Genomic DNA, 14790 nt, shown 5'->3' with positions numbered 1-14790 from the left:
GCATCTAGACCAGCAGCCTGTAAGTACATTTAAGATTTGTTTCAGTTGTTGTGTATGGTTTGAGGACTTGTTTCCAGCTGTTTGTGTAAAGTTGTAGGACATTTAAACTTGCTTTCAGTTGTGTATAATACTAGAAGTTGTTTAGCCACTGTTTCCTTGGTTACTATAAGAGCTTGTGTAGCGAACGCAAACGCGGTTTCGCGTCGTCCGCCTCAGTTTCGGCCCTTGTTTTGACTCGGGAGGCGTGTCCAAACGCCAGGTAACCACTATATAGCGAGCACGCTAGCATTAGTCGGCAGGAGAAGCACTTTATCAGCATCTAGACCAGCAGCCTGTAAGTACATTTAAGATTTGTTTCAGTTGTTGTGTATGGTTTGAGGACTTGTTTCCAGCTGTTTGTGTAAAGTTGTAGGACATTTAAACTTGCTTTCAGTTGTGTATAATACTAGAAGTTGTTTAGCCACTGTTTCCTTGGTTACTATAAGAGCTTGTGTAGCGAACGCAAACGCGGTTTCGCGTCGTCCGCCTCAGTTTCGGCCCTTGTTTTGACTCTCGAGGCGTGTCCAGCTGAATTCAATCAGCTAGTGCTTTGGGGTTATATAAACAACTAGTTCACCGCGGCAGCGGTCGCGGCAGCCTCGTGTGAAGACCGCCTCGTGTGAAGACCGACGAGGGTAAAGACCATCGACTCTACCTGCGCGACTCCACCGAGCAAAGACACCGACAAAGCACTTGAGTACTTTACTGTATTGTTTTACTTTACACTTATTTTTTGTTGTCAGTGCACTTTTATTATGTGTTTTCTAATTCCTGTTGTTACTAACACTCGCAAAACACGGGAGGTGCGCTGCAGGCGTAATCCTCACAACCTTCGTTCAATACATGTATCTACTATTTCACAACTCTCTCTCTCCGTGGGCCTCTGGAATTGTCAATCAGCTGTTAACAAGGCTGATTTTATTACCTCCATAGCTACATATTCTGACTATAATCTCATGGCTCTAACTGAGACCTGGTTGAGGCCGGAGGACACTGCTACACATGCTACTCTTTCTGCTAATTTCTCTTTTTCCCACACTCCTCGTCACACAGGGAGAGGGGGTGGGACTGGACTACTAATTTCCAAAGAATGGAAATTTACTCTGATACCGTCCCTGCCAACAATCAGCTCCTTTGAATTCCATGCAGTCACCATTATCCACCCCTTCTACATAAATGTGGTTGTCATCTACCGCCCACCAGGTAAATTAGGTCACTTCCTAGATGAACTGGATGTTCTTCTCTCATCTTTTTCTAATTTTGCCACTCCCTTATTGGTGCTAGGTGACTTCAACATTTACGTTGACAAACCGCAAGCTGCAGACTTTCAGACTTTGCTTGCCTCTTTTGACCTAAAAAGAGCACCTACTGCTGCTACCCACAAATCAGGTAATCAGCTAGACCTTATTTACACACGACACTGCTTCACTGATCAAACAATAGTAACTCCACTACAAATATCTGATCATTTCCTTCTGTCTCTCAACATCCACATTACTCCTGAGCCGCCACACACTCCTACACTGGTTACCTTTCGCAGAAACCTACGATCTCTCTCACCCAATAGACTATCCACCATTGTTTCAGACTCTCTTCCTCCATCTCGCAAACTCACTGCACTTGATTCGAACAGTGCCACTAATACACTCTGCTCCACTCTAGCATCATGTCTAGACCGATTATGTCCTCTTGCATCCAGGCCAGCCCGTGCCAGTCCTCCTGCACCCTGGCTCTCGGATGCTCTCCGTGAGCATCGCTCAAAACTTCGGGCTGCGGAGAGAATTTGGCGGAAAACTAAAAATCCTGCACATCTCTTAACATACCAAACTCTTCTGTCCTCTTTCTCAGCTGAGGTTACTTCTGCAAAGCAGACGTATTACCGTCTGAAAATCAACAATGCCACTAATCCTCGCCTACTTTTTAAAACATTTTCCTCCCTCCTCTATCCTCCTCCTCCACCCGCATCCTCCACACTTACTACTGATGACTTTGCTACATTCTTCTGCACCAAAACTGCAAAAATCAGTGCTCAATTTGCTGCACCTACAACAAACACGCAAGATACAACACCAACACCACACACACTCACCTCTTTTTTCTCAGCTCTCTGAGTCTGAGGTGTCCAAACTTGTGCTATCTAGCCATGCAACCACCTGTCCACTCGATCCCATTCCCTCTCATCTCTTGCAAGCCATCTCTCCTGCAGTCATACCAACACTGACTCACATAATTAACACATCTCTTGACTCTGGTTTATTCCCCACTACATTTAAGCAGGCTAGGGTAACCCCACTGCTAAAGAAACCCAACCTGGACCATACGCTACTTGAAAACTACAGACCAGTATCCCTGCTTCCATTCATGGCCAAGATTCTGGAGAAAGTAGTGTTCAATCAAGTCCTGGACTTTCTTACTCAAAACAATCTCATGAACAACAAGCAATCCGGCTTTAAGAAAGGCCACTCAACTGAGACTGCCCTGCTCTCGGTCGTGGAGGATCTCAGACTGGCTAAAGCAGACTCTAAATCATCAGTCCTCATTTTGCTGGACTTGTCAGCTGCTTTTGACACTGTCAACCACCAGATCCTGCTATCTACGCTAGAGTCACTGGGCGTTGCGGGCACTGTTATACAATGGTTCAGATCTTACCTCTCTGACAGGTCATTCAGGGTGTCTTGGAGGGGAGAGGTGTCCAACCTACAGCATCTAAACACTGGGGTACCTCAAGGCTCTGTTCTTGGGCCACTTCTCTTCTCCATCTACACATCATCTCTAGGACCAGTCATCCAGAGACATGGATTCTCCTACCACTGTTATGCTGATGATACCCAGCTATACCTCTCTTTTCATCCTGATGATCCCTCGGTTCCAGCTCGTATCTCAGCCTGCCTGTTGGATATTTCACACTGGATGAAAGATCATCATCTTCAGCTGAACCTCGCAAAAACGGAAATGCTTGTAGTTTCTGCCAACTCGACTCTACACCATAACTTTTCAATCCAGATGGATGGGGCAACCATTACTGCATCCAAAATGGTGAAAAGCCTTGGAGTAACGATTGATGACCAACTAAACTTCTCTGACCACATTTCTAGAACTGCTCGATCGTGCAGATTTGCACTCTATAACATCAGAAAGATCCGACCCTTCTTATCTGAACATGCAGCTCAACTCCTTGTTCAAGCTCTTGTTCTCTCCAAACTGGATTACTGCAACTCTCTACTAGCTGGGCTTCCAGCTAACTCTATCAAGCCTCTTCAACTGCTCCAGAATGCAGCAGCACGAGTTGTCTTCAATGAACCTAAACGAGCACATGTCACTCCGCTGCTAGTCCGTTTGCACTGGCTGCCAGTTGCTGCTCGCATCAAATTCAAAACTCTGATGTTTGCCTACAAAGTGACTTCTGGCCTAGCACCTTCTTATCTGCACTCACTTCTGCAGATCTATGTGCCCTCCAGAAACTTGCATTCTGTGAATGAACGTCGCCTCGTGGTTCCATCCCAAAGAGGAAAAAAATCACTTTCGCGAACGCTCACGCTCAATCTGCCCAGTTGGTGGAATGAACTCCCTAACTGCATCAGAACAGCAGAGTCACTCGCTATTTTCAAGAAACGACTAAAAACTCAACTATTTAGTCTCCACTTCACTTCCTAATCTGCAATTGCCTATTTGAATATCACACTAACTGTACAAAAAAAAAAAAAAAAAAAAAAAAAAAAAAAAAAAAAAAAAAAAAATTACTAACACTTCCCTTCTTAGACTTTACAGACCTGAAACTTGCCTTTAGTACTTATTCATTGTTGCTCTTAGTGGTGTAAATTGCTTCCTTGTCCTCATTTGTAAGTCGCTTTGGATAAAAGCGTCTGCTAAATGACTAAATGTAAATGTAAATGTCAATGCTAATCCAATTGACTATTCTCCTACAGAGAGATTACAACCTACAAACTAGGCTTCACCTTAAGAACATGTGATGCCACTGAAGTAAGATTAAGTTTAGTTACAGACTAGCTAGTAGTTACTAAGCCTCAGTTTAAGAAGGAACTTACAGTATGAACAGCTGCTGCAACCCTACTCTGGATAAGAAGCTGCGCATGACAATATGTGTGTTATGACAATACATCTGACTTAAAAACCATTGCCTGGACAGGGTTTAACATGAAAGACTTGAACTGATCAAAATGTGAATTAAATTGTCACATTTGTAAAGTTTGACAGGGAATTAAACAATACCTTGCTTCTGTGTATTCTCCAGCTCTTCAGCTAAGTGATTCTGCTTTATTTTCCTCAGGGTGTCCACTGTGATCTTCACAGCTCTTTCTGGTCCAAAACATGACACCATCTCATCCACCGTCTTCAACCGGTCTGCATTCTCCATTTCAGCTTTTGAAACACATCCATGGTCATTTATTAAACACCACTGAAACTCCTTCAGTTCAGCTTCTTCCAGTTCATCCAGTGACTTCTTGAGCAGCTGTTTAACATTCGCCATCGTGCTTCACTCGTTTACAGCTACAAGACAAGAGCAACAACATCTGAATTAGTTTCACAAAAAGCATACAGACCTAAGTGTTTATTTACTATTTGAATACTGAATTTACCCTGAAATGAAGGAGATTTTGAACATTGATTGTCACTATTTTAAGTTGTACTTATTTATCAGGATTAATGTAGATGTTTCTGTAGGCATGGGAGGATAACTGGTCTCAATGTTTACTGCGGTTTGGAAATGTCGAGGTTTTGATACCGCTAAAATGTTCTGTCATACCATTCCTAAGGTATTTGTAATGGGGTTTTTATGTGTAGTAAAGAAATCTGTTCTTGAAGCTAATGAAGAGAGCAGAAGTCAGTGATTTATTTTAGTGATTTATCCTGACATGTTTACTGCTCCAAAATATTACAAATGCTTCCTAAAATAAAATGTATTTTGTTCAATGGGGGCAATTTTTTATTTATTTTTTACCCAGACATTTAAAAAGACCATATTTTACAGCGGTAATTTACATTCTTTATACAGCAGATATTTTTACCCAATATTTATCATAATGTCAGAAACTTACACCAGCCTATAACTAGTGTATTGATCCTCTACTTAACTGGTGTCTTGAGCAGAAGCTCTGTACCATCTCTTCCTGTATCATCATGCAGGAGTGTTTTTAGATGTTCAACAGGTTAAACCACAACCATTTCAGAAAACTAATAAAACCAGTTTTAGGAAAGATTTCAGATGACAGGTGAGACTGATGGAGAATCACACACATCTGTCCACTGTTAAAAGACCCTGACAAACTACATTCTTGAGTATACATGCCCACCACTGACTGTGTTGGGGAGTAACTACATGTAACGGCGTTACATCATTTAATTACAGAATAAAGGAACAGTAATTTGTTGCAGTTACTGCTCATCTGTTTGCGCTGGCTGCCAGTTGCTGCTCGCATCAAATTCAAAGCTCTGATGTTTGCTTGCATAGCGACTTCTGGCTTTGCTCCTTCTTATCTGCTGTCACTTCTGCAGATGTATGTGTCCTCCAGAAACTTGCGTTCTGTGAATGAACGTCGCCTCGTGGTTCCATCCCAAAGGGGGAAGAAATCACTTTCGCGAACTCTCGCGCTCAATCTGCCCAGTTGGTGGAATGAACTCCCTAACTGCATCAGAACGGCAGAGTCACTCGCTGTCTTCAAGAAACCACTAAAAACTCAACAATTTAGTCTCCACTTCCCTTCCTAATCTGCAATTGCCTCTCTGAATATCACACTAACTGTACCCCCCATCCCCCCCCCCCCCCCCCAAAAAAAATTACTAATACTACTAATACTTTCCTTCTTACACTTTACACACCTGAAACTTGCCTACAGCTCTTATTCACTGTTGCTCTTAGTTGTGTAAATTGCTTCCTTGTCCTCATTTGTAAGTCGCTTTGGATAAAAGCGTCTGCTAAATGACTAAATGTAAATGTAAAATGTTAAAGATTAAAAATGAGATTACATCTAAATATGTTTAAAAATATATATATATATATCTGTTGCTTTGCCTGTTTTTGATAAGCATGATGCCTTCTGCTAAGGCCATTTAATAATGTGCTGCTATTCTGATGTTTTTGATTGGTTTTCCTCTCTGCTGCTGAAAGCATTAGGCTACTACAACCTGTGAGCTACTATGATGGTGAGTGATAAAAATGCATTTCATTGCTGGAAATTTAAAAATCATTTCACCCTGAAATCCGAAATGGCCCATATATAACAGTTCAGTGCAAAACTTGCCAGCTGTTAAAATACTTTTGACGTGAAAGGCTTCGATGTGGAACCTGAGTAAAACACCTGCAGGCATGTAGCCTAGCCTTTCTTTATTTAAAAAAAGCAAATGGTTTTTGTGGTTCTCGTGAGTGTACAGAAATAAAAACAGACCCTTTCATTTCCAATGATAAATTATGACTCACAAAGTTATCCATTTGTGAAATTCAGGGCACCAACAAACTCCTCTGGCCAAAGCCATTTATTACATTAACAGTGTTGGGTTGTAGCAGCGCTACAGGTAGTGATGCTATTAGCCTAACTACATTTCTCAGTAGCGTGGTGTGGCATCACTACTTTCACTACTTTGTAAACCAAATAGCTATTCAGTAGCGAACCTATTTTATTATTGAAGTGAAGCGCAGTAGCGTCCACACAAGCTACATTTACCAATCACGGATCAATAAGTGACGACACCGACATTCACAGAGCTGTGAGGCCGATGTTTATCCGATGAAAGTAAATCCATATGATGACGAGGATGACGATTTCTGCTTCTTCCTGTTTTACGTGTTCGACAACAAACTTTTCGATGCGTAACTGACACCTCTTGTTCTGGTGAATGATGTCGCCTAACAATCATTGTGCTTACACGAGAAATTTGCTTGATGGAAAGATGAGTGAGGGAGAGGACGTCTATTTATATAGATGTAACCAGATTAGAAAATCTAGTTAAACACAAAAAGGTTATTGACACCCTGGGATTTACACAATGTAGTGTGCTGGCCTTTAAAGAACCTATATTATACATGAAATAGGGTCATATTTTGGTTGTAAGGGTCTCCAACATCAGTCTAATATGCATGCCTATTAGACATACACCTAATGACTCGGTATCAAGGCGACTCGTTTGAAGCACTATGAGTCGACTCTTTTATAGATGAATCAACAGTTTTAAACACTGTATTCTTACAGATTTAAGCCTTAGCTGGATACTTCACTTCACTTAGAGCTGTGTTACACACTACATGGAGGGGAATTTTCAAAAACCCATAATATGGGCTCTTTAAGGCCCATAGGTGAACTGAGTGAAGTCACGCGAGAGCTCTAGATGCAGCGCGAGTTTGAACGTCTGTTGGGAGACTGAGAAATGCCAATAAAGTCCGTTAACTCATGAAATATTGCGCAATACATGCATGCAGTGACTTAAAAAGTCTGTTTCATGGTGATTAATGTTCGGATGGCTGTGGATTTTGTTGTTTTGATCGTGATTTCCAACATCGTGAAGGAAAGCTAAGCTAAAGCGTGAGTGTTGACTTATAATCTGTCATTTTGTAATGTTAAGTGTGATATTGGTGTTTATCCTTATTAAGGTCATGTAATTGAAACGGGATTAATTTTGTTTAGAGGGGAGAAGAGAGTTTTAAGGGTCCAGAGTGTGACGGAAAGAAAACATAGTGAGTGTTGTTCAACTTTATTAAATATAAGTGTTTCTGAGAATCTATTTTCATATTTCCCTTGAAGATGTTATGTTCAAAATGTCATGTGTTTACAGAGATTTTATTGTATTTATTGTATTACAATAAAGTTCATTGTATGTATTTATTGTTCTTCATGATTTGCAGAGGAAAAAGTCATTTGCAGCTGTTAATGCTGTTTGTGTGTATGTCATTGAGAGCTGTAAGTTTGAGTCATTTAATTCATTATATTAAATTCTAATGAACTCTTATTCACTTAATTAAAACTGAGTTTTAAACGTTGTTTAATTGTAGGAGAATATTTGTAAAATGTTCACATGGCAACATCTCATTCAATGTATTTTGTAATGGTAAAGTGAGAGATTCTATCAATCTGACTTTAATGGATGACTTACACTTTGTTGTATGTTTTCTCAGCGTGAACCGCTGCTACTGTTGTTTATGTACCATTTCAGTTTCAAAAAGTTATTTTCAGTCATTGTAAATACAAGAAGGAAAAGAGGATAACACATTTGTATATAAAAAGTCAAATTTATTGTTTTCAGTGGCTGTACATGATCTTTTACTTTGTTTTCAAAAATTGTCCAAAATTTGCATACTTAACGCTGCGCTGTTCTAAGTGCAGTCTGGAATAAAAGTCCCCAGAATTTATTCATCCTGTGTCCGTTGTCATTACACATTTCATTTTTGGGCTACATATATTAGTGCTGTCAATCAATAAAAAAAAAAAAAAACTTTTTACAAAAATTAATCGCGATTAATCGCATTTAAAAGACTGAAATTTGTAATTTTGGCTATTCGAGTGTAAAATTAATGTAAACGCAAGACATATACTGTTTAAATTCAAAATATAACTCATTATTAGAACTTTTGTTTAACTTGTAACACAGATTTCTTCATGTAAACAACATACCCACAATAAACCATCAAGATCCTGGCTTGACAGCCATATTTATAAAAACACAGGCATGTTAATGACATTTACATTTCAAAACAATCAATGCCAAAAAAGAAAACATTGATTTCCATATTGAATTCTAAGTGGACTGAAAAAAAAGCCAAAATACAGGCACTGCAGATATGAAAAATGGAAAATTGTAATAACAATAAAGAATTGAATACAAACAATTGCACTCATTGCAGGGCTAGATTGGGACAAAATAATCTACATCAATCAAAATGCTCCCCATCTGTGCATGCCCCTTGAATATGTTTACCAACTCCCACTCTATAAAAGCACAAAAGCCATATATAGGAAATAACGAGAGATGACAAATTAAAAACTTATTTTTTAATGTATTATTAAAATAAAATTATAATCCACACTGGAAATGTGTGTGCCTGTAAGTTTTGAGGGAGCCTAATAAATAATGAACATGAGAAAAACTGCCTGCTGACGCACACAGTTAATGTTGATTAATAAAACAAAGATAAATTATAAAAGTAATGTGTCAGAGACCCTTAAATAAATGTATAACTCAACAATGAAACATCAAACGTAGCTAACAGATTTTACATTGTCAATCAAATGAACTTAAACAATTGAAAAATTTAACAAATATTTGTTTCCACCCGAACTACAAAACTAAATGTAAAAAAAAGTTGCTGAAGTTGCACACTAGTTTGGTCATGTATAAATATCATTATATTAACCATATTGTATAAATATTATTGTCACTGTAAGACTACATCATGCTGACGATATAAAAACACAATGTCATGATATCTCATGCGCTTGTCTTCTGAACGAGTGCTTCTTAAAATATATGACTGACACCCTTCATAGAGCGTGAGAATCGGACATTCTCTATCATTTGTAAAATAAAGACTTGCAGGTTAAGGAAACAGCATATGAGGAAGTTGTCACGGCCGTGGTGCAGATTAAACGTTTTTTGACTAAACTAAATTAATTTTTGATGTCTTGGTCACTATTTGGAGGGCCAAAACAAACTGCCTTGTGGGCTTGGCCAATTGAATAGCCCTGTCATAAAATAATCCCCCAAACAGCTGTCAAAATTGACCAAAAACAGTCAGTTTTATTCTGTCACTTATGGATATATCTATTTATCACAATGGAAAATATTTTTCTTTTTAAGAAAATCCACCTCCTAAACCAGGGGTTTTCAGGCGCCAGCAGCTATTAAGGGGGGGCGCGAGACATTGAGGCGTCACTCGAATTTATGATGACGATTTTTATGCGTTTACTAGAGGGAATATGATTAACGTCAGCTCCACAGCTAACTATCAGGCACCTGAGTTAATGCGTTCCGGGAAAATATACACAAATAAAATGGAGCGGGTGCTTTTTAAAATGAATGCCGGTAAATGAATGAAAGTCAAACCGGTGAGCGTCAGACAAAACACTGCCCTTCTGAATCAAATCAGCAGGATGCCCTTCTGGATCTTTCACTTTGAAGACACTACTGACTATGTTTACATGGACATCAGTTATTTGCCTTAATATCGAATCAAAATCAAATCACTTTTACTGTCACATCATCAGCAGCACGTGTGCTACAATGAGTGAAAAGCTTAGATCACGAGTTTCATCACGAGTAAACTAATGAAGGATTACAGCCATCGTGCGTTTGCCAATAATTAAAATATAATCATACATACAGATTCACATAAACTTTACACGTTTTGTCGAGATATTAAAGATTTAAAGCTATTCTGCGTTGTAAATGATGAAGTCTTTTAAAAAAGGCAACACAAAGACTAAGCGCTTTCACTTTCGTCTATAAAGGAAACGACACATGCAGGGAAAAACATCCGCCACAAACACTCTAAACAAAGCAGACAAGAGTCAAAACAGCTGCAGGATTATCACAACACATTACATGAGTTACTTTACCTGTAGCAGTAGAAACTTCTGGTTGTACGACGAGTTACAGACCAGAATAAAGCTGCTTTCCACGGATGCTTCTTATTTCCTGTTTACGCGTCATCGCTTCCTCTCCTCGCGTCTCACTTTCAGCTCCAGCCCTTGAGGATTCGTGGAAGGATGTAAGGAAAAGACGTGAAGACAGAGCAATTGAATCAAGTGAAATGAAAAAAGCAACATCTCGCATAACATTTGTATCTTTTATTTATTTGCTAATAGAAGAATTCACCTGCAACTACCATGAAAGTAAACATTAGTGTTGTATCATGTAACATTAGAAAGTAAAAATGAGTTTTGTATCTAAGAGCAGGTTGCTTTACTCCTGACATGTATTGGTTAACCCATATATGTGTAAGATGTCATTTCTAGCACTTCTGTAAATAAAATAAACTGTAAATGTTTCTTTTCTAATTTAAAGGTGTAGTTTACACAAAGCTGAACATTCTGTCTGCATTTCTCACCTTTTATAAATCTGCTTGAGTTTCTTTTTTCAGTTAAACTTTATTTTAGTCTCATTAACTACTATCTACTCACATTAACATTATTCATTAGGTACAGTGCGCTCATTATTTATATACATGTGCAGACATTGTGCTTATATTCTGTACACATCCTAAAATTACACTGTTGGTCCATCACATACACCTTAACCCTCACTGCTCACTGATATGGCTGAATGTGTCCCAGTCAGCTTTCTCAAAACACCATCTTCTGTTCCTCCTGTTGTACATTCTTCTGTAATAGTCACTTCCTATTGTTGCTTCCTGAATCGTAGCCCATAGGCATTGTGGAAATATAAATTTATATCATCTAATTCTAAATGAACAATAATCTACTGTAAGAATTGAAATATTACAAATATTTTTGATGTCTTTGACAATTCAAAACATGAGCTGAAAACAGGGCCAATTGACTCCACAACCCAGCAGGTGGGAATGTGGGAAAAACCAGTTCCTGCTGCATTTGCCTCTGAGTATGCTGAAACTCAGCTTCATCCACCCCATCTCACACATATGGTCATTTCAATGTTTGAATGTTCTAGATTAACCAAACTGACTTTATCTATCATGTTTGATATCATTGGAAATGTCTCAGTGCGATTGGTACAATGGTCTCATTCTCTCAGAAACAGACATAATCAACACAATAAATATATAACTTCAGGCATCTTTTGAACCGCTGTGAAGGGTGTGACTTTTTCCTTTTGTTATGCACACACCCCCTTCCCTGAGGGAATTCTTGGATTATTTAAGGTAAGGTCTGAGAAAGACTCAGCGCGATTCTGCCTAACCAGATCAGCCCATAACATGGAGCCTGCTCCTAGTTATGTATATTTGAGAAGTCAGGTATGCATCTTTCATCTTGGATTTATCTTTGATAATTTGATGTTTTGTATTGATCATTTATGAATTGACTGATTGAATTGGCATAATACATTTCCCTGACTAATAAATTGTAATGTTTGACCATATTTTGCTCACTCTGTAATTATTAATTCAAGTAGTTTACGCTGTATCCTTGTTTCCGCACGTCTTGCGTCAGGTCAGTAGACGGACTAGAATCCAGTTGAGATGGAGCATTGGGCACACTAAGTGAAGTTTATTCATAAACTAATTTCGAGAGGAGCACGTGATTATGATTGAACACGGCTGGTTCTGCATTAGCATGCTTGATCCACCAATCAGGCCATTCCTAACCACTATAAAGAGCCAGGGTTTTCTCACTACAGTCATCTTCGATTTGAAGAATACACTGCTCTGCATCAGCTGCTACTGCTACTGCTACTGCTACTGCTACTGCTACTGCTACTGCTACTGCTACTGCTACTGCTACTGCTACTGCTACTGCTACTGCTACCGCTACCGCTACCGCTACCCCAGCTACATCAACTTCTCCAGCTACAACTTCTCCAGCAACAACATCAACTTCTCCAGCTACATCAACTTCTCCAGCTACATCAACTTCTCCAGCTACATCAACTTCTCCAGCTACATCAACTTCTCCAGCTACATCAACTTCTCCAACAACAACAACTTCTCCAGCTACATCAACTTCTCCAACAACAACAACTTCTCCAGCTACATCAACTTCTCCAACAACAACAACTTCTCCAGCTACATCAACTTCTCCAACAACAACAACTTCTCCAGCTACATCAACTTCTCCAACAACAACTTCTCCAGCTACATCAACTTCTCCAGCTACATCAACTTCTCCAGCTACACCAACTTATCCAACTACAACTTCTCAACCTTCTACTTCAATTGCCTCACACAATGCAATCTCTGTGTCTTCAACCCAATTCTCCAACAAGATCACAGTAAAAACTCGATCACCATCCATGAACTTTGCCTAAACTCTCGATGCCTGCGATTCAAGCTGAACTCTCTTCTAGGGGTGCACCAGCAGTAACATACATGACACCTTTTTAAGGGGAAGCCTCACAAACTACAACTAAGATTATACATCCATCTTTAAAGGATGATTCTAGCGTGAATAGAATGACTCACCTCTCAATCAAGGTTGTAGACAATCCAATCCTTAAAACATCAGTCCACAACTTATGCATACATTGATAAACATCCATGTTAATCCTCCAAACTAGTCGCTGTGGTGCATTCAATAGAGTAGCGTCTCCAATCATAACACTAGTTCTCTGGCAAACAAAATGGCCGCCAGCCTTTTTCTGCAACTTTGATTGACACTCCTTCGAGCCAATAGCTGAAAGGAGAAGCGTCACCATCCAATGAACTCTCAAAAATTTGAGATGGTCCCACCCTCTCTCATGACAAGCTCATGAATGATTATCATTACATTTACACAATTACTACTAAATGGTGACATTAATTTTAAGTTCAGGGTTTGATGTTGGCAGATGATAAATAAATAAATACATAAATTAATAAATAAATAATAAAGAAAATAAATAATTATAAAATGTATAAAAAAAAATAAATAAATAAATAAAATAAATAAAAAAAAAAAAAAAAAAAAAAAAATAAATAAATAAATAAATAAATAAATAAATAAATAAATAAATAAATAAAAAAATAATTTAAAAAAAAAAAAACTGCCACATCTGATAGCAGTTTAACTTCTAAAAAGTTTACTCTGCTACTGAAAAACATTCAACGCATTAGGCATAGAAGTCCAATCGTAATATGCCCCAGTGACCCATGTCCATACACTTATAAGCCATAAGCTTATAATGGCAAGTTGGTTAGATGTGAAAACAGCAAAGAAACAAACTTCCCGCTTTGACTTCCACGAATGAGAGGAGGACATTTCTGACATGTCTGATGTTTCATCAATTGACTCTGCGTTAGATACAAACCAAGGGGTTTAAACTCCACCTTCAAGAGGTACATCAGGATCACTAGACGAGCAGATTTCCCATTTAATATGCCATCCTTAGGAGGGACAAATGCCTACCTCTACTATCTTTGCTCGTTGCGACAATGAGGCTTCGTACCATGCATTAACAAAGGCACTTCCACACTTAGTTGCCCATGCTCTTATTAAGACGCCCCGCATGGTTATCAGCTAAAATAATTCATTGTGTTTGCCATACATGTACCATGTTGTAATGTCATTTCTGATTCTCTCTTGTTTTTCTCATTTCAGAGATCATGTCAGCTGGTTGCAGAAGCTGACCCTCATCCAACCTATTACACTCCACATCCATTTCTAAATACATTTACACTCTTTGCAAATGACACTTTTCCACTCACATAGCCCACACCCTCGATGCCATATTCACACTAGCCTTTTTAATTTAAGTCTTCTGAACTAAGTATGACATTTCAATCCAACGATACACCTAACGATATCTGATCTATCTTCGCAGGATGAAGGGATGCAGGATGATATCCGTTCCCCCACACACCTGTTCTAAACAGGCCCGGATTGGCTAATCGGGAGGACCGGGAGAATTCCCGGTGGGCCGGTCTGTTTTTTTTTTTTTTTTGGCCGCGAGGGCCGGTGTCCCTAGCTCCAGAATCTGTTGCTCTCAGTAGTGACACCTTTTTAATTCATTTACTTGACCACAGCTTTTTATTCATTATTTTACCACAACTTTTCTCTTTTGTTGTCGTCGAGTGGTTGGCACGTTAGGTTAAGATGCTGCGGACCTGGGTTCGATCCTTGCTAGAGTAATTTA

The 14790-nt window shown here is 39.0% G+C and overlaps 2 protein-coding genes across 4 annotated transcripts in view; one reads left to right on the top strand and one right to left on the bottom strand.

Annotated features, from left to right (window-relative positions):
• LOC799502 (protein NLRC3) overlaps window positions 1–10732 on the bottom strand; it is a 93240-nt gene extending 82508 nt beyond the window's left edge. For both annotated transcript variants that reach the window (XM_087249855.1, XM_087249856.1), the window contains exons 1-2: window positions 10602–10732; window positions 4270–4548 (exon numbers count right to left, since the gene is read on the bottom strand). In XM_087249855.1, coding sequence (XP_087105981.1) covers window positions 4270–4528 — 259 coding nt within the window. In that variant the 5' untranslated portion in view covers window positions 4529–4548; window positions 10602–10732. The remainder of the gene's footprint in view (window positions 1–4269; window positions 4549–10601) is intronic.
• LOC148682569 (uncharacterized) overlaps window positions 1–14790 on the top strand; it is a 1090975-nt gene that overhangs the window by 673679 nt on the left and 402506 nt on the right. The gene's annotated exons all lie outside the window — the stretch shown is intronic.

Source organism: Danio rerio, chromosome 4 (genome assembly GCF_052040795.2).
Source record: "Danio rerio strain M-AB ecotype USA chromosome 4, GRCz13ab, whole genome shotgun sequence".
NCBI lineage: Eukaryota > Metazoa > Chordata > Actinopteri > Cypriniformes > Danionidae > Danio > Danio rerio.
This window is presented reverse-complemented; position numbering and strand designations above follow the sequence as displayed.